Source organism: Varanus komodoensis, unplaced genomic scaffold (assembly GCF_004798865.1).
Source record: "Varanus komodoensis strain SLA01 unplaced genomic scaffold, ASM479886v1 scaffold6_4, whole genome shotgun sequence".
Classification (NCBI taxonomy): domain Eukaryota; kingdom Metazoa; phylum Chordata; class Lepidosauria; order Squamata; family Varanidae; genus Varanus; species Varanus komodoensis.
The window spans coordinates 19,177,272-19,197,937 of record NW_025336347.1 but is presented as its reverse complement, the minus strand read 5'-3'; the positions used below and the strand labels follow the sequence as shown (position 1 = coordinate 19,197,937).

The 20,666-nt window shown below is 46.5% G+C and overlaps 1 protein-coding gene across 4 annotated transcripts in view; it reads right to left on the bottom strand.

The window, feature by feature from the left end:
• The window catches only part of CAMK1 (calcium/calmodulin dependent protein kinase I), a 35,710-nt gene that overhangs the window by 5,240 nt on the left and 9,804 nt on the right, over positions 1 to 20,666 (bottom strand). For all 4 annotated transcript variants that reach the window (XM_044451788.1, XM_044451787.1, XM_044451790.1 and 1 more), the window contains exons 2-9: positions 17,974 to 18,142; positions 10,138 to 10,269; positions 6,580 to 6,654; positions 6,286 to 6,424; positions 3,701 to 3,827; positions 2,443 to 2,518; positions 1,215 to 1,327; positions 1,029 to 1,107 (exon numbers count right to left, since the gene is read on the bottom strand). In XM_044451788.1, coding sequence (XP_044307723.1) covers positions 1,029 to 1,107; positions 1,215 to 1,327; positions 2,443 to 2,518; positions 3,701 to 3,827; positions 6,286 to 6,424; positions 6,580 to 6,654; positions 10,138 to 10,269; positions 17,974 to 18,059 — 827 coding nt within the window. In that variant the 5' untranslated portion in view covers positions 18,060 to 18,142. The remainder of the gene's footprint in view (positions 1 to 1,028; positions 1,108 to 1,214; positions 1,328 to 2,442; positions 2,519 to 3,700; positions 3,828 to 6,285; positions 6,425 to 6,579; positions 6,655 to 10,137; positions 10,270 to 17,973; positions 18,143 to 20,666) is intronic.

Here is a 20,666-nt window from a genome sequence, read left to right as displayed (position 1 = left end):
AAAAGTCATACTGAGTAAGACTAGTAAGGCTTAAATTGACTGACTAGAGCCCCCACAGACCAAGCTTCCCCAATAATAATTCGTTAGATTTATATCCCACTTTTTTCTCATAACAAACGCAAAGCAGCTTACATTACTCTCCAGCTGCTTTCCATCTTATCCCCCCAACAACAATCCTGTGAGGTAGGTTGGGCTGAGAGACTGTGTCCGGCCCAGTAGACTCCATGGCCAAGCAGGGACCAGAACCCAGATGGCCTGAGTCCCAGCCCCGTGCTCTCAGTCACTGCACCGCACATATGGTGTCCTCAAACCCCAGAACTGTTCATTTTTTGGGACAGATGTCCCAAAAAGGGCACCAACTGGGGAAGGCCGGTCCATGGACTGAAAAAGCTTTCCAGTGCTGCCACTCAGTTGTAAATTCAGACCAGAGGGGACAACTTGCAAGCTAGAATGTCTGGAGGGCTACAACTCCCATCAACTTTCACCACTGCCCTAGCTGGCTAGGGATGATGGGAGCTGTTGGCCAACGTAGCTAGAGAGCCACCAGTTGCCCACCACCAGTTTAGCCTCTGGATGTGATACCTCTATGGTAAGGTGAACTACGTCCCTTATCTCAAAATGTGGCAGGCCACTTTTGGTGTTCCCTCCTGCAAGTTCTGCAGAGAGTAGCCCCGGACGTCTGCCCCAGAGTCCAGCCCTGACGGCACCACCGCTGGCTCTTGAGGCCACCCTGCAGCCAGAGATACCAGAGACGGAGCCCAGCACCTCCTGCCTGCCAAGCGCCGCCTTTGCCACCCAGCCACAGCGCCTTTGCCGTGGCCTCATGGTCTTTTGCACGCTCCTGCGGCGAGAGAGGATGGTGGCAGCGCGCTCCTACACAGGCCTCCTCAGAAGCAAGTGCCACGGAGGCCGATGAAGGTGGGGCCGTGACTGCAGCCTAATCTTCCCATTTTACAGACAGACAAGAAACGATCAGCACCCCTGCTTCAACAAAGCCAAGTGACTGATGGGGTCTGGATTCCCCTTACCATGGGTGCTGCAGTGCCTGCTCGCAGGTGAAGCGCTTCTTGGGGTCCCTCTCCATTAAATGCCGGATGAAATCCTTAGCTAGGAGCGGAGAGAATGCAAGTCAGCAGGTTGCACAAGGGCTGCCCGCAGCCCACGCACCCCTCTGCTGCATCCTGCCCATCCGGACCGGAAGATCCTTCCCTCACCTGATTCAGAGATGTCATCCCAGTAGGGGGAGTCAAATTCATATTCGGCCTTCAGGATCTGCTCAAAGAGCTTTGTGTCGTTTTCATCGTAAAACGGGGGATAGCCACACAATCTGAGAGGAAACAGCGGGGACAGGACACAAGTGACCAGGCCTGAGGTTATATACCAGGTTTGGATGGAAAATGTAAACTAGGGATAGGTGGAACAGTGTGGAGAAGTGAGGTAAATGCACATGAGGAGAGAGATGAGGAGAACCGGTTACTTCCTGACACAGGGATTAAATAGTAGACGTAGGAAGAGAGAGACAGGGCTGGTTTCTTAGGGTTGCCAAGGCCTTCGCTTGGAGACATTGAGACAGCCGAGCAAGACTGTACCTGCCGTACCTCCTGCTCCATTCATTGGCTGGCCTTCTTAGCCACTTCTCCCACCGCTAAGGGTACAAAATAATGTCCTTAGCCACAGCAGATGTCCAGAGAACCAGAACGCACAGCAGCTTCCAACTCAGGGAGTTCTTCAGAGCAGTTAAATCAGAAGTTGGGAACTTGTGGCTCTCCAGATGTTTAAGCCCACACCTGCCACCATCCTTCACCATCAGTTATACTAGCCAGCGCTGAAAGGGGATTTGTAGGCCAAAACCTCTGGAAGACCTCATGTTACACTCCTCTGATCTTAAAAGGTGGAGGCCCCATCACCAGGATGCAGCCTAGCGAGCAACCTTGGCTGTGATGATGCAACAGAGATTTATTTTATTTTATTTTATTTTATTTTATTTTATTTTATTTTATTTTATTTATTTATTTATTTATTTAGGAGACTTCTATGCCGCCGAAGACTCGGGGCAGCTCACAAGCATAAATAAACTTCAAAATAGAATAATATTAATTAACAATATAAATTATTTGTGGTGTTTGATGGTTCTGGCTCCGGAACTCAGCATCAATGTTCTTTTAAATACAAGGCATGTCTCTCCCTTACCATTTGCAAATGCCAGGGGAGGGTCTGCAGAAGCCTCAGAAGGTGGTGGGAAGGGCCTATGATAAAGATTCTTAAGCCGTAAGCAAAAGATCAGGGAGAGAGCAAGGAGGTGAATGTGGTTTTGGAGTTATGCTGGAGGGGCAGAGGGGCAGGATGCTGCTCCACAGTTAGCGCTAGAGGAGTCCCTTGCCAGATGTGCATTCAGAATAGACAGGAGAGACCATCAACCCTGCCTCCCACCTCAGTACGTACAAGATGTAGGCGATGACTCCAATGGACCAGCAATCCACAGCTTTGCTGTAAGGCTTCTGTGCCAACACCTCAGGAGCTGGACCAGATCAGAGGAGAGCCAGCGGGGGGTGGGGGGAATAAATGAATAATGAAACCATTAGAAACTCAAAATATTAGCACTACCAATATCATCTCTTACAAAATATAAACCTTGTATGCTGGGGCTCCTTCTGAAAGAAGAGTATCCAGTTGGCAGCCCTCTGGATGGTGCTACACCCCAAATCCCTTAAGTTTCAGCTAGCACGGCCAATGATCAGGGATAGTGGTGTTGAGTCCCAGCAAAGTTATACAACTAATTAAGACGTGCAGTGTAAGTCACTGGTGTAATGGATCCAGAGCTCACCGGATCAAAGTATGGATACTTTTTGATGAGAAAGGATGATGATACCATCTACAATCCTGCTCATAAAAACAGGGTTTTTATGCTGGACCAGACCAGTGGTCCATTTGGCCCAGTATTCTGTCCATGCAGTGGCCAACTAGGTGCCCATGGGGTCTCACAGGCAGAATCCATGTGCAAGAGCATCCTCTTGCCCACGTTCTCCAGCAACTGCTGCACAGAGGCTGGAGGCAGCAGAAAGCCATAAGGACTGGTAGTCATTGATAGCCTTCTCCTCCCTAAGTTTGTCCAATCCCCTTTTTAAATTGGTGGCCCTCACTATATTTTGTGGAAGTGAATTCAATAATATAATTATGCACAGTGTGAATAAGGAATAAGTCCTTCCTTTTACCTATCCCTGAATGGCCCACCAGTTGGCTTCATGGGATGACCACTTTGCATTCTAGTATTGTGGGACTTCCCTGTTCCTTCTGAAAATAGTACCTATTACAGGTGAGAGGTGAATGGGTTTTCCTAAGAACAACATATAGTTGTGAGCTACCCCTACCGAATGCAAATTATTTTAAAGAAAACCTGGTGTGGAATGGACAACAAAGACCAATTATTTGCTGTGGTGGTAATGAAAACTGCTAGAACTCATCCACTGATATGGATCAACGCATCTGCCTGAATTTCTAGACTCTCCCTGGGGGAAGTGGCTCTGGGGACTGTCATGATTAAAATTTACTACACCCCTGCCTGCGGCCTCCTGGATGTTACTGGACTCCCAGTTCCCCTCAGCCTCAGCCAGCCTGGCCAGTCATCAGGGATCATGGAAGCAGCAGTCCAAGAACATCTGAAGGTCCGCAAGGAGAGACAACAAAGGTTTCTGCAGCTCACCCACATAGCCGGGAGTCCCACATGCTGTGGACATGACGCTGCCTGAGCCTTCTATCTTCGATAGCCCAAAGTCACTAATCATGATCTTGGAGTCTTCATCCAGACTGTAATAGAGCAGGTTCTCGGGCTGATGGAATGAGGAGTAGGAGGGAAGTAACAGTCAGCAGACAGAATTAACCAGATTTCACATGTAATATATCAAGCTACAGAATGAGTTCCAAGTAAATATGCAAAAGGACAATACAGGAAAGGGGACATCTCTTTTTTTTAACCCAAACCTAACATTCCAACATATATAAATAAACAAAGATAACCTTGGCCCAAAGCAGAACATGGCTAATAAATAAAAAATCAACGCAATAAAAGGCATGGATTCATGCTGCACTCTACTCAAGACATTTCTGAAAGTTCATTCTTGCCACAATAATGCAAACATTGTTTTTGGAAGGGAACTGTCCACAGTGCTTTTCTGAGGGTACTAACTGTGTGTTAAACACCAGCAGTTCATCGCAGAGCTACATTTTTCTAGTTTCCTGCTGGAGGGAGGAGAGAAATGGAAAGCTGTGATAGCTGAACAATTCTGATTCATAATGCAGATGTCTGCAGGATCCCAAATCCCTGAGACCCAGGATTCCTGAATATTTTATTGCTCACAACAAAAGTAAGAATAATCTGTAAAGAGGAAAGGGAGAAAACTCCTTCTGTGGCTTCAGAGGGTTGATCAACCAACAACAAAGAATACCAGAATGAGACGTTCTCTTTAACTGACTGCCACAGAAAGCTCCACCACTTAAATAGGACCAGCTAAGAAAACAATAGAGCAAACTAATGCAATCCAAGCAATTAAAGCTTGTTAAATTATTCCTGACTAAATGCTCTGACATCATGTTACCAGGCATTCAGAGCACTGAATGCTTTGAAGAAATCCTGAACCAGATTTCAGAATTGTAGACTAGAAAACAGCTAGATTTGGACTTTTAGGTAACTGAGAGTACAATCCTATTCGTGGTTATTCAGAAGCAAGTCCCACAGAGTTCCATGCAACTTATGTAAGTGTGCACAGGAGTACAGCCAGGAACTTTTAAAAAATTTACATAGCAAGTCACGTCTGGCACAGTCATGTCTATTTCTTCTATTATTGTAAGGTAACCACACTGAACAGAAATAAATACAATGCAATAAAATGGGGAATAATAATTCAGTTCCCTCTCTGGCACATTGGGTAGCCCTCAGTAACTCACCCTTTCCATTTTGGTTTCCTACTTGTAAATGGGAACAGGGAAATAACCTACTTCAAAGGAATGCCTGGAGAATGAATTTATCATTAAGACTGCAAAACAGTTGGTACATTAAACATGAAACCAACAGGGGCTATTCCTGAGAAAATACATGTGTGTTTTTTTTCTTTCTCAATATTTTCCATGTTTTGTAAATGTTTTTGCTCCTGTGCTGGTATCATAATACAGTATATACCACCCTGGACACCAGGTAGCCAAAAAGCACAACTTTTAATGTAATAAATAAATATCAAATCCACAACCCTGCTACTGACCAATTCTGCTACTGATCAATAGAGATTAGATTTATTTATTATCTAACGTATTTATATACCACTTTCCAGTAAACTATCAAAACAGTTAAAATAACAAGAAGAACAAAATTAAAATATGCAACAAAATACCACAAAATAATCACTGGTCAATAATCAAACTATAAATATACCAACTGGGTCACAGCTGCCACCAAACTTCTCCCAGACAGGAGCACTTTTTCTGCTTTTGCAGAAAGATCCAAAGAGTGCCAAGCTGGTAAGAACCTTACTCTCTTACTGCCTGGCCAACTGAAGTGAAAGCAGTTGTCCTCCCCTCTCTTATTTATTTCATTTTTATATCACCCAGTGGTAGAGGCTCTCAAGGCAGTTAGCAAAAGTAAAAAAGACACACACACAAACAAAAATTAATTTATAAGAACAAAACCATAATAGTAATGGCAACTGAATCAGCACAGAAGTATAGAAATGGTACAGAATTAAAATGCAATATATCATGATTAAATTGCTGGAAAAATAAAAAGGTCTTTATCTGGCGCCAAAAAGAATACAAAGTGGGTGCCAGGCACCCCTCTCTGAGAAGCTCATTCCACAACCAGGGTGCCACAACTGAAAAAGCCCTCCCACTGCTAGCTACCCACCTCATTTCCTTTGGAAGGGATCCTGGAGAAAAATCAAAAATGACCTCATGGTCCAGGTAGGAGGGCCAGGTATATGGGAAGAGGTGTTTCTTCAGATAACCTGGTCCCAAGCTGTTTAGGACTTCGAATGTTAGCACTCCCACTTTGAATCTGGTGCAGAATTCAACCTGTAGCCATTCCTGAAAAGGAACATCCTACCCGCAAGGAAGGAAGGTATCTATCTGTCTATCTGTCTATCTGTCTAACTATCCATCTGTCATCTGTCTGTCTGTCTGTCTGTCTGTCTGTCTGTCTGTCTGTCTATCGCTTTTGTAAGCTGTCCTATTATACAAAAATCTCAGGATGGCTTACAAGCTATGAGTAGCAGAAGTTCCTGCACAGGGCTGCCCACTTACCTTGAGGTCACGGTGTACGATGCCCATGTCGTGAAGGTATTTGACAGCGTCGAGGATCTGTCGGATGAGCTGGCTGGCATCTCGCTCGGTGTAAAACCCCTTCTCCACGATCCGATCAAAAAGTTCCCCTCCTGAGACCCTATATGGGGAGGAATGAGATTTCACTGCCATGACGGTAGCCAAGTCTAGCTCTACCCACAAAGGCCCCAGTGGCTTTCCAGGAAGCCCATCATGGTAGGCCGTACTGTGGTTCTCCCAAAGTTGGGGCTTCTAGTTCCCGATCGCCCTACTCACAGCTGCATGATGAGGTAGAGATGCCCCCCACTCTCGTAGATGTCATCCAGCGCCACGATGTTGGGGTGCTTAATCCTGCCCAGGGAAAAAGAGGAAGTTTCACTGAGGAAAGGGTTCAGATGTGCATGCCTCAAAGACGGGTGTATTTGTTCAACAACCTTCCCGTTTCTTTTCTGGGCAAATGGAGAGGGAGAGCCTTCCATGGCATGTAGTGTCACACAGCAGCTATTAAGACAGAACTGTGAGAGCCAAAACTTCCCCAGCCTCAGGTCTTAAACTAAGCAGCTACCCTCAAGCAAGCTATTATCTCCAAGTTTCTGCCACCCCTCCAATTTGCAATAGGGGAAACATAGTGAAACCAACACTGAAAGGCTGCTTTATGGATCATGGAGGCAATATATATGAAGAGCCATAACAATGCTGATTTTTACTATATGCTGGAGAGAGGAAGCACAGAATTAGGGGAAATAGGCTTGACTCCTGTACTGCTCACTTGTCAGCAGAAAGGAAATTTCTCACAGAGATTTCTCCTTTTCCTGAACCCCCAGAGTACCCCCACCCCCAGTCTGGGAGGAAACAGGGCTGAAGGGCCAGAGAGAAGGCAGAAACCATGTCACCAAAGTCTGCTCATGTGACTTAGATTTTTTTTTTTTTAGCATAACATGAGCTTTAAAAACAAAATCAGCAGGGAGTTCCCATGCAGACCAATTTACTGACATCAGGGACATTTTTGTCCTTTTTAAAGGGGCATTGTAAGTACTTACACACGATTCATTTTCTCAAGTAGTAAAAAATGATTTTATAAAAACTGAAGCACCATATCCATGGAAGCTATGTAGCTTCTGATGTTGATGGCTGTAGCCAATAGAAAGCTATCCAAGGGGATATATGAACATTCGTGGGGAATTGTGGAAAGGCTGTAAATCATTTCTTTGGCACTAAGAGGAAGCTAAGTCCACTCAGCCTTCCTTCACTGTTCTATTATTCTGCTATAAAAGAAACAGGGATGGGGGGTATGTGGGAAGAAATAAAGAAAGAAGCCAGTAATTCAGATCTTCCCACCATCACTACCACATGGGGACAGAAATTGTCATTAGTGGAATAACTGAAATGTTATTCAGGAAGAAAATTCATCAGTAACCCCATTGTTTGTGCTCAACAGGAAGTAATAAAGGGAGAAGGTACAAGCAGGGAGCTTTTAATTAAAAATACAACATCCCTGAAAAAGCCTCCATAGCATTTCGCCAATTCTCAATAGAAGGACTGGTGTTGCATTTTCATTCTGATTCTTTTTCAGAATTGCAAAAAATCAAAGCTGAGAAAGATACATGAAAAACACCGCGGGGTTGCAATACATAATCTGGATTCTCTGAACAAGGTAAATGGTCAATGGATGGCAATCCTAGATTAAGCCTGGAAGCACCCTTAATAACCAGCGTGTGTGCTGGTGTTAAGAGCACAGGGAGCCGTTGTGCAGGGGCGATCGCCTTCCACCTCCCTGCTCCCCTCCTTTCTCATCCAAGTGGAGTAAGATTCCATCTTGAATAAGATGTGTGGGCAATCGTTCACTAACTTGTAGAACAGAAGGGAATAACAGGTGGCCCTGCAGATCCTTTGGCCTACAACTCCTATCAGCCCTAGCCAGCAGAGCCAAAGGTGCGGGATGACGGGAGTTGTAGGACAATGCATCTGGAGGACCACAAGTTGCCCCAACCTTCAGGATATCTGCACACTCCTTTTGCTTTGAGTGAACTTTCCACTTCCCAGTTTCAGCTGCCCAGCCTGTGGGAACTGACACTGGCTGAGCGAGAACCTGCCTTTGTTCCGCAAAGCCTGCGCTCACAGAGCTCATAAGTGGGTGCTGGAAACACTAAGGGGACAGCTGCACAGCCTCAACAATACAGCGGCAACACCATACATAGCAACTATTTCTCTTGAATTTCCCTGTCGTGTGCTTGCACTAGAGGACACAAATTCAGTGTTCCTGCTGAGCATGAGAAAGGCACGGGAACAGTCATGTGGTTTGCTCTGGGCACGAGGAGACATTATGCAGTGCCAACCTGGGCTATTTTCAGAAAGGCCACTATCCCAGTCAAGATATGGGCATGAGGAAACTATGAATCCATGGGAATGGTGCAGAAGGCTGTGGAAACACACAGGGGGGTGTGTATATAGGTCCAGGCTGGTAGCCCATATAGCATATATAAGGGGAGGTATCTCCTGCACATGGGCTATACTGATGTTTGTACGCCCACAGCTTCACTCACACAAACCAAGATATGGAGCATTAGGTACTCCTCAGAAAGTTATGTAGGTAAGATGGACATGCAGTATTTTAACAGCCCTCAAACCCATCTCCCCACATCTTGACCTTGCACTGGTGAGAAGGAGATCAAATCCCAGGACTGAGAAAGAGTAGTACTCTTTAAAGTAGCTGAAGTTTTATATGCAGGAATAAAACGACCGTTTACATCCTAGGACTTTGTCTCCCCTTCTCGCCATGTGATCTCGGATGTTCTTTGGTTTCGTCTGACTTCCACAGCCTCCTCTCAACCTGTGCAACTCTAACCATTGGAAACTCGATTGCTCTTACAATAAAAAAAACAAAAGGCTGAAATTAGGAATTCTAACTTCCAGACCAAATTTCACTCACATAGGCAAGCTACTCTTGGGCTATAGAAGGGCACTGCAGTCGACAATCGAATGAAAGTACCGTGCTTGCACAAGAAACAGCCGCAGCAATGAGTCAGGGCCCCTTCCGCCTGTGCACAGGGCTATTTAGCCCAGCGTTCTTTTCAAACAGCTGCCTGTGGGAAGCCTGCAAGTGGGACAGGGGCGCAACAGCTCCTGCCCTCCCAGGTTTCTCGGCAACTGGTGCACACGCAGGTGGGCACACTGCCTCTGACACTGGAGGAGGAATGGAGCCATCAGAACTAGTAGCCATTGATAGCCTTGTAATCCATGAATTGGCCAGTTCCCCTTTATAGCTATCACAATTGGTAGCCATCACTACATCTTCTGGAAGTGAATTCCATAGTTTATCCATGTGCCGTATGAAGAAGTCCTTCCTTTTATCTGAATCTGAATCTCCCACCAATTTTTATACGAATTACCTGAATCCCCCACCAATCAGTTTCATGGGACGACCCCAAGTCCTAGTATTGGGAAAGAGGGAGAAAAATCTCTTCCTTTCCACTTTCTCCACACTTGCATAGATCTGCACACCCCTATCCTGTCTCCCTTGCCTGCCCTTTTTCTAAGGTATTGCAATCTTTCCTCATAGGGGAATTGCTTCAGCCACCTGACCTTTTAGTTGCTCTTTCTGCACTTTTCCAGTTCTATAATATCCTTTCTTAGGTGCAGTGACTGGAACTGTCCACAGTATTCCAAGTATGGTCACTCCATAGACGCGCATCTTTTCCTCTGCTTGTGAGCTTATCGCGGGCAATTAAATGGGCTACTGCTGGGGTAGATGGACCTGTGGTTTGATCCAGCAGTGGCCATTCTTCTGACTCAGGATGGTTGAAAGAGAGGGGGACAAAGAGGAAGGCCACCCACTTGTGCAGCACGGCGATCTCGTTCTCAATGCTGCTTTCTTTCCCTTCCAGCACCTTCTTGGCAATGCACTTGATGGCCACCAGCTTCTGGGTCGACTTCTCTTCAGCCAACACAACCTCTGAAAAGGCACCTCTGGAAAACAGAACCGGGGATTTGGGGGGCAGGGAGAGAAAGTAAGAGAGCAGAATCCCATCCCCCCAGTCAGCAGGGTGTCCTACCCTCGGCTACTGTCCCAGAGGATCCCAAATATGCAGAGGTCTGCAAAACTGAACTAGGGCACGAGGCCAGCCAGTCTAGGAACCAAAGGGCACAAAAGCAAGTCCCCATCATCCTCTGCCCTCCCGCCAGCCTGTCAGCACCAGCCCCTCCCGTAACACCCAGCTGGATCTCTCACCCAGCCACTGTCACCACAGCAACCTGCAGAATCTCAGCTATTTATAGGAGAACATGTGAGAGATGGCACCAGGCAGGAAGGAGAGAATGTGCCAGGAGGAATGGGATGAGAAGGAGGGGCGCCCTGGGCAGCACATGGGCAGGATTGTGACAGGTAGAAGCAGGGCAGCCACTGCGGCTCAGGAAAAGGGCGGTGCAGCTGAAGAACCCCGCTGATTAACACCAATTCTAACAAAGCCCTCCAGCTTCTGCAGAGGAACAAGGAAGTGACAGAAAGATACAGTGAGACAGGGATGAGCAACTTGTGGCCTACAACTCCCATGATCCCTCAATCCTGGTTATGCTGGCTAGGGCTGATGGGAACTATAGGTCAAAACATCAGAACAGAAGTGCCTTGCTGGATCAGACAAAGGGTCCATCTAGTCTAGCATCCGGCCACCAGCTGCCCATGGGATCCTCTGAGGACGATGTGAGTGATGCGTAATGGCACCCTCCTCCCCAGGTTCCCCACCAAATGGCCCACTGCTGCTGACACTGGAGGCAACGCATAGCCCCCGCTTCCGTGAATTTGTTCAGTCCCCTCTTAAAGCCATTGAAATCAGTGGCCATCACGACATCTTCTGGAAGCGAATTCCATAGTTAACTAGGGGCTGGATGAAGAGGTACTTCCTTCACTCTCCCCTGAATCTCCCACCAATCAACTTGATGGGACGATCCCAGGTTTTAGAATTATAAGAGAGGCAGAGAAATGTCTCCCCACCCACTTTCTACACACCATGCATAATTTTGTGTACCTCTATCATGTCTCCCCGTACTCACCTTATTCTAAGCTAAGCCCCAGCTGTTGTAACTTTTCCTCCCAAGGGAGTTGCTCCATCCCCCTGACCATGTTAGCTGTCCTCTTCTGCACTTTTTCACACTCTACAACAACCTGTTCCAGATACTGTGACCAGAACTGCACATGGTATTCTAAGCGCTGTTGCACCATATATTTGCATAATAGCAGTAAGATATTCTCAATCTTATTTTAAATTCCTTCCCTAATGGCACATTTCACGGAGTTTGCATTTATCACAGTCACTACACACTGGACTGACAGTTCCACTGAGATGTCCACCACAGCCCCAAGATCTCTAGCTTAGATCCCATTAACTTAGACTTGACATTAGGATTTTGCTACATTACTTTACAAACATACATCATTTTACACTTGCTTTCTTGAAATAATTTTACCTTTAATAATGTTTTCAGCCAATTTATATGGAACAGATATTATATTAACCAGCCTGAAATTTCCTGGATCCTCTCCCACCTCCGGATTCCTGTTTCAAAATTGGTGCTATATTAGCCATTTTCCAGTTCTCTGGTACTGAGGCTGATAACGTCAGCAATTTCATAGTTGAGTTCTTTAAGAACCCTAGGATGGATATGATCTGGGCCTGGTAATTTATTAACTTTCAATTTGGCAATAACATGGAGGACTTCATCGTTTGTCAGCGCTACTTGCCTCAGTTCCTCAGATTCCCTTTCTGAAACCATTTTTGGCACAGTGAAGACAAACAAAAATAAATCATTCAGCTTCTCCACAATCTCCTCATCCTCCTTCAGTATTTCTTTAACCCCATTATCATCCAATGGTCCAGCTGCCTCCCTGGCTGGTTTCCTGTTTCTGATATATTTAAATAATTCTTCATTGCTGGTCCTGATATTGTTAGTGATGTGCCTCTCGAAATGCTTTATTTGCACCTCCTTTCATCTGCTTATATCTCCCCTGTGCAAACTTGTGCTCCTTTCTGTATTCCTCACTTAGGAAAGACTTCCATTTCATGAAGGAAGCCTTCTTTTCTCCAATAGTGCCTTCAACACAGCACACTGATCATAACCTCCTGGATTTGGTGCTACCTTTCCTAACCTGTTCCATACTATTTAAGCTTCTGCTGTTCTGGTTTTTAGTAATCGCCAAGCATTTTGAAGGGTTTTAACCCTCTTGACTCTCCCTTTCAAATTCTTCTTTCCAAGTCCCTAATTTTAGAGACGTTTTCTCTTTTGAAGTCAATCTTTGTTGCACCTTTTTGGCAGTCTTTCACTGAAATATATATTAAATCTGATACCACTCACTGGTCACTGTTTCCATTTGGTACAACAACAATTACATCTTGTACTAGTTGCTGGGCAACACCAAGATTAATTGAGGATCTCCTTCCCTCTGGTCAGTTCTAAGACCAACTGTTCTAGGACCCAGTCCTTTGGGACACTGAGAAATGTAACTTTTTTGTCAGAACTGGAACATGCATTTGTCCAGTTAATGTGGCAGTACTTGAAGTAACCCATTACTGCAACACTTCCTCATTTGGAGGCCTCCCCAGTTTCATTTTCCATCTTAAGAGCAGCCTGAGCATTCTGACCTTGGGGAGGATAACATGTTCCCAGTGCTGCACAAGGTTTGAAGCCAGGTGTTGTCACCCACAATGCTTCTGTGGAGGAGTCTGCCTCTTTTCAGTTTTCACGGCTGCTGGACACTACACCCTCTTTGTTGCACAAAGTAACACATCTTCCAACATGTTCTTCCTGGTCCTCCCTATAGTTTATATCCAGAGACGATCCTATTTTACTCTCTATTCCATCAAGTTTCTGTAATGCCCACTGTATCTAGATTCCCCCTTAAAACCAGGCACCCCAATTCTCCTGTTTTGGCATGGAAGCTTCTAGCATTTCCATAGGAACACCTATGCATGGTGTCCTCCCCTCCAGACAACTCTGGTGTGGGCAACTAGGCCACGTACCAGCTATGAAATTTCACCATATACATATAGCTTATTCTCTCCTCTTCTACATTTGAGCAATCAGAAACTTTTTCCTCTTCATCTTCCAGGGATAATTTAACCCAATCTGGAAGCTTCTGAACTCCCACTTTCCTCCAGGTTCAGTTTAAAAGCTGATCTGACACCATTTTTATGTTTTGCTCCAGCAGTCTGGTTCCATGTTGGTTCACATGGAGCCTGTCCTCAGTTTCCCAGCGCCTTGCACACCTGAACTCTTGTGCCACTGTCTCTTCCATTCATTGAGACTCCTCAGCTTTGCTTTCTAGCTGGCCCATGTGCCAAAAAGGCAGCATTTTAGAGAGGGCCACCTTGGCAGGCCCTGAGTTCAACCTAAATCTCACACTCAAGACCTCACAACTATGTTATCTTATCACTGGTATAAATGTGGACCACAACTATCTACTCCACCCCTATCTAAACAATGTGTGATAACTACAACATTGCACCAGGCAGACAATTTACTGTGTGGTCTACATACCCATCGCAAACCCAGCTGTCCATGTGTCAGGTGAACAGCTGTCCTGTTACCACAAGCCACTTGCCCTGCAGAGGCACATCCTCAGCATGAGAATATATTTGCTTATTTTCCGAGTAATGGACCTCCCATAAGGGATCATTTCTCTCTTCCTTGGAAGGTCCTCCTTCCCTGTGACTCCTGTTTTCCAAAACAGCACAGAAACTGTCACTCAGATGTTCTGACACCACGGTTTGGTCCCTCATGGATTTGTCTGTCAACCGTTCTGCCTGTCTTAGCTTCTCCAGGACAGCAACTTTGGCTTCAAGGGAATAAACTTCCTTCCTGATACCCAGGGACTCGTTGCAGTGGACCCACCCTCATGGCTCCGGTCCAGCTTGCAGGCAGCCGTCAGTGGCACCCAAGTACGACACCCTGGATAGTCCCCATGCTCGATGGGATTTCCACGTGGTCGTTGTTAATTGGTATCATTGCCCTTCTTTACCTGAAAACTAAGCTGTTTACCAGGAGAAGGTGGGGGAAATTTTCTTACGGTTATTAATGTGCAGTTTACAATTACTTAGCTGAGAAGGCAGGGAAGAGTTCACTGCCCTGGCCCCGGTTGCTGAAGTCACTCGTACGCTGACACTTGTTCCTGGGGCTGAGACACGCGATCTCTGGGTCTCAGGCAGCTGGCTCTCCCCCAAGTCTACCTCCTCCTATTGCTCCAGGTAGGGTGGCCCAGCTGCCACCGCGGCCAATCTGATTAGAGGGCCTCATCTGAAAGGCAAGGGAGGTGGTGCCCCAGCAACTGGCCTGTGCCAGCTTCCAGTGGGTGCCCGTCAGCGGAGGAAATCACCTGCCCTGCAGCAGGAGGGAGCGGATACCTGGCTGGGCACAGTGCAGGACCTGGAGAGGAGAAGCATCCACCACAAGGCAGAGCTCCTTGCACCCATCGCCAAGTGCTGCTCTTCCCTTGCGCACACGTACCATTTCTTCTGCAGGCCTTAGCCAAACCTTTCTCAGAATAAGAATGCAAACAAACAACAAAGGAAGCCCCCTAATCTCCTAATCTCCCGTTTATCTCCAGTTCTTGAGATTACCATCCTTGGACTTTTCAGTCCAGTCTACATCAATCATAAAAGGGGTGGGGGGTGGGGAAATGGCATGGGTTCAAAGCTATACGGTTTCCCTCCCCTCCCCCAAGCTCCTTCTCTGGAACAGGAAGAATGGTTTGTTATCTGTGCAGACAAACTGCAATTAAAGGGCTGGAGAGGACTGTGGGAAGATCGGCTGCTCTAAGGCCCAATCTGGACCTCCCCCCATAGGCCCTGCAGTTCATTCTTCAGCACTGCATGCCGGCAAGCCCCTCGTGTGCACCAGAGAATCTCCATTGGCTAGTCATGGCTACAAGGCATAACAGCGATGCAGAGATGGTAGGGCTGGAGGTGCAATAGGCCTCTCCCTCTTCCCTGAGGCATCTGGCTGCCCCCATGGGAAACAGGAGGAAGGTCCAGAGGAGCTGACCTTCCCCACCCTGGTCCCATCCAGATGCTTTGGACTACAGCTCCCATTTGTACCAGACAGCATGGCCAACAGCCTGGAACACCAGGAACTGTAGTCCAGAAAGCTTGTGGGGTACCAGGCTGGGTCTGGACCGACAGAATCCATCATACAGTTTTGTTAGAAACAAAGTTATAGCTCTAGAATGATGGCTTGCAAAACCTGTTGTCTGATTTGGCTAAACTCTTTGTACCCACTAGGGGCAGGGCCTGATTCTGCCCATGTAATGCAACACCCATGTATTCCAGATTGATCAATTGATTTTTTAAATAAGTTGCCATTGCTTCATTTCATATACACATCCACTACGTAGAATCAACACACCTCCACTAAGCATGTATTCTAATGCTCTTTAACCGACTCTGCCTGCACTTTAGGGGAAAAAAGTTGCTAAAATGTATTCATCTATTCAGGAAATAAATAATCTGGATTAGATGATACCAAGACCTGCACGCACAGGGGGTGTAAGCCTGCAGCAACCTCAGAGCTTCCAGATTGGCTATTGAGTTAGCTAGTTGCAACAAAGGCAGCAAAATATCTGACAGCACCACAAGTTGATGGCATCATCTTTTGTGTGCTTGAGTACATAAGTGACATGGAGAGTTTGATATACATGCCTATACGAGAAAAAAGTCCTGTAAAATGGTGATGCAGTGCAAGAGATCCAGACTGGTTTCTTGCCGAAAAGCTCCTTCCCACCATGTCTCTTTGACCCCTGCACATTTGGTGACAAATTGCAGCTGGCAGGGGTGGCTTGGTGAAAAAATAAAGGTTGCAATCCATTTTAGGGGATGTTAAGGTGTGCTTTTTCTGCAAAATTATGGCAGCCAGCTTGAACATGTTTTTTTAACAAGCATGGAAAATCTAATGTGCATTTTGGCTCTAAAATGTATACAAGATAAATTTTGCAGCCATTCACAACAGCAGGAATATCAACTGGAAACTAGATATGGTTGTATAACTTCAGCTAAGACTACAAGAAGAGCAGGGACCTACAAAAGAAGAGCCTCTCTTTGGTTCTGGGGTATCTGAAGGACTTCCCAGTACCAGGAGATGAACCTCCAAGAAGTTAGTGGTGACCTCTGCATGCTCTCACCTTCTAATCCTTTCTGTAATTAACACATTAATCCTGTGTAAGTGTCTTAACCAGTCTTCAGTCTGGCCTCTCTGCACTTGCTGAACAAATCAGTCTGGGCTTCTCTGACATCAGCCAGCTAGCTCTACCTTAGAGGTCAAAATTCAGTCCTTGACCTCACGATAGAGATAAAGGATTAATTTCATGAGATCACAAACTTGTTAGAAGATGGTACTATACAAGGGTGAGGGTGTGTGAAAAAGAGCATGGAGAGAGACAGGACTGCACTTCTGGGAGGCGGACAAATTTTTTCTCCCCCAACCTGAACACTTCATTCATTCTACCATTGCTCACAAAGATTACTTCCTTTTGATGGAGGAAGTTAAACAAAGGATGGGCTAAAAGAACTCTAGAATCAGGGGATCATACAGTTGGAAGGGGCCTGGCAGGCCATAGGGTCCAACTGACTGCTCAATGCTGGATTCAGGTCTCCCATCCAAATTTCAATCAGGACTGACCCTGTTTTGCTTCCAAGATTAGGCAGGATCAGGCACTTCAGGCTATATAGAAGCTAACGATAGACACCTATAAAAGAACTACAACTATAAAGCCCCCATTGCCTCCAGGGCAGAGCCCTTCTCCTGGAATAAATTATCTCCCACAAAATGGCAGACTGCTATAAGAGTGGTGTTGAACCTTAGGCCAGCAGGCCAGATCTGGCCCCTTCTCTCTGTTTGCTGATTCCTAGCTTTTGTGGTATTTCTAGTGTTGTTCCTTTCACCTTCAAGCCCTTTTCAGCAGTGGAATAAGTCCCCCTCAAGAGCTTCTCAATTTACCTCAGGGCGAAAGAGTTTTGACATCCCTATACTGTAGTTTGCCCACATACTTCAACAGCAGCCCAAGCCTCCTATCAATATTGACTGAGCCCTATACTAATATTTGAAGCCAAAGGTTTCCGCAGCATATTCACCACCTGTCGATCCGGTCCTGGCACTAACCTGAAACAGCCTGGCAACTCAAGAGGGAGAGGCTCAAAAGGGACTCGCCTGTCACTGCAGCACGGACTTTGCATCCCCACCACCCTACGGCTGCCTCTTTGCCCACACATTCCAGAGAGCTTCCTCTTGGGATGAGGTGACATTGAAAGGCACCCATGAGCCTCCCCTGCATGGTCACTCGCCAAGACCAGTCCTAATGCAAGCCAACTCCAGGTGACTGCATGGTGGGCAACCCGGGCCCCCTCCAGATGTCCTGGGGTACGGTTTCTATACTCTGATCATTTGCAATGTGGACTGCAGGATATAGATTGAGGGCGACCCACGGATCAGTGTTCCTTAAGTGTCTGCTCCTTGATTCTATTCGATGTATGTTTGCTTCCTGAGCGCCTCATGCTCAGGTTTGCACCCGAAACTAGATGGTGAAAATGGAGGTTCATGGCTGGAGGAGAAAGCAGACCCCAGAAGCCTGCCTACTCAAGCTTCACAGGCTCAGTCTCCAGTCAAGTAGCTTGAGCAACTACATGGACTCACGTGCCCAGCACTTCCCGGAACTCATAGATTTCTCGAATATCTTCCGCTCGTTTCTTCCAACTGTGTTCATCCTTTCCTAAGGGCATGGTTCTTTCTGGACTAGGACCTGGGTTGCCCAATCCCAGATGGTCTGGAGCAGAGGGGCAGGCAAGTAAGGCAAACTCAGGGCCTATAAGAAAGAAGAGACACACAGCATTAGAACAAGGCCACTAGAAGACAAGACGGTGCCTTCATTCTTCAGTGAAACACCACCTAAGAGAAAAGCAAAGGAGGCGCATCACGAGGCAAAAAAGAAAGGAAGGCAAGGCAAGGCAAGGCAAGGCAAGGCAAGGCAAGGCAAGGCAAGGCAAGGCAAGGCAAGGCAAGGCAGGCGCACTGCATGTTCAAATCATTCATATGAAGCAAGAGTTACTGGTTGGTCTTCCAGTGGATAGTATTCTACAAGTACTTGAAAGGCTGTCACAAAGAGAAAAGCCAGGATCAATTCTTGATCATCCCAGAGGGCGGAACATGAAAAACAATGGGCTCAAATTACAGGAAGCCAGATTCTGGCTAGATATCAGGAAAAATTTCCTGACTGTTAGAGCAGTGTTACAATGGAGCCTAGGGAGGTTGTGGGCTCTCCCACACTGGAGGTATTCAAAATGCAGATGGACAGCCATCTGGGAGGAATGGTTGAACTGGAAGTGCTGCACTAAACAGGGGGTTGGACCCAATGGCCCTCTAACCCCTTCCAATTCTATGACTCCATGATTCAGTGAAAGGCTCTGATATCATTCAGCTGATCTGCATCAACAAACTGGCATCTACAAGCCCACTGTCTTCTCTTAAAGGACTTAGTTAAAAATTAGTTGATAAGAGACTTCCAAGTTTGGGTGGGAGCACAGAGGTAGGCAAACAGGTGCCCTCCAGATGCTTTGCATTACAACTTCCATCAGCCCAGCCAGTGTGGCCAATGGTCAAAGAACCCTAACCAAAACCACCTGGAGGGCACTGGTCAGTTCCCCTGCTGTCAAGTCTCCTTTAAGCGCCTGGCTGCCAGGTGGCCTCTGCTAAGAGAGGCCCATCCACCCAGCTAAAGCAACCCTGCCGTGACATCAAAGCAAAGGTGCAAGGGCTCTTGGGCAAGGGCTGGGCAGCCTTTGAAGGTGGGCGCCACAGCCAGGCCTCAGGAATTCTTTGCCTCCCTTGAGCTCGCCCCTCTCTCTTCCCAACTTCTCTTCCTCTTGGTGTCCTTAAGGCTATTGCTCAGACTTTATCCTGTTTAGTAACATTACAGTTGTCTCCATAGCAACAGCTGTAGCTCCTGAAACTATGAAAATACAGCTCCCTTCCCTTCTTTAACCACTATCTCTAGAGGGGTTAGACCTGCCCATATTTTTGCATATGTTACCCTTAAGGACTAGACTCATTGCCCCTGCAAACTGCAGCCAGTACTCTGAGTGCTTCCAGAAAGGGGGAGTGTGTGTGTGTGTGTGTGTGTGTGTGTGTGTGTGAGAGAGAGAGAGAGAGAGAGAGAGAGAGAGAGAGAGAGAGAGAGAGAGAGAGAGAGAGAGAGAGTTCTTTTTGTCTCCAATGCTTTATTTTTGAATTGTTTGAAAACCTTCTGCCCAAGGCTGAAAACAGATTATTAATCTTTAAAAGTAAAATAATAAAATATACTTTGCATGGCAATTGCATAATGCAGTTCCCCTCGGCCCTCCCCCCTCCCAAAGGAAGATTACAGTCAGGAACGTCATGCAAGGACAAGCAAAGTTTCTCTTGGCTCAGGTCTCTACGGTGTGAGCAGCCAGGATCTCTCAAAATGACAGAAGCACCCTGGAAAAGGAAATGCAAGCCCTACGCCCATTCACCCAGCAAAATGGAATCAGGGTGCCCACCCTCTTTAAAGAAGCACCGGCAGTCCTTGTCCCTTTCCACAGCTAATCCACAGTCAATCCACCCAGAGATACCACCTAGAAATGGATGGAAATAGTTATTTTACCTGGAAATAGAGGGCTTCAGCTATCAAGCAGGATGTTAATATTAATATTAGAAATGTTCTCCCATGGCAAATGTTCCCTTCCCATGATATGTTAGACAAGAGGAAATGCACTTAGCTTCCATTCCATTCCACTTGACTTACTTGTTTTCTATCCAGAGGCATACTAAAAAATAAAATAAAACTCCCACTTAGGTGCACTTAATTCTGCACAGGTAACCCATCCCAAGGCATCTGCACCGTATCCCTTTTCTGCAATAGGGGATTTGGCTCTGTGTGAACAGCCCAGTGTTGCAGAGCATAACATATAGACTACTTGTTAAACTCAAAAACCAGCTGAAGTCACTTGAACTTAAAACTGGAACCACTGCTTCAGCTCCATTCCCTTGTCCTCAGCTGGGGTCTAGGGGCAAATGCTGAAGTGCAGATACTCGTCATGTCCATTCCTAACCCTAAGCTTTTCTCCAGGAGAGGGCAAAACACTAAAGCTGGGCTAATCGACCTCAACAAACCCGTTCTAGCAGTCTTTGTTTCTACACGCAGCAAGGTCTTACAGGATCTTAACTGCCCACCCAAGACCAGGCCATCCCAAAATACTTTGGCATTACGACAAGGATTGCCCACAAGAGTAACTGTTTCACAGAACGTTTATCGCCCACCCCCAGGTACGGTGGGGACTCCAGCTAAGCTCCGAGGGAAGGCGGAGTTCGGA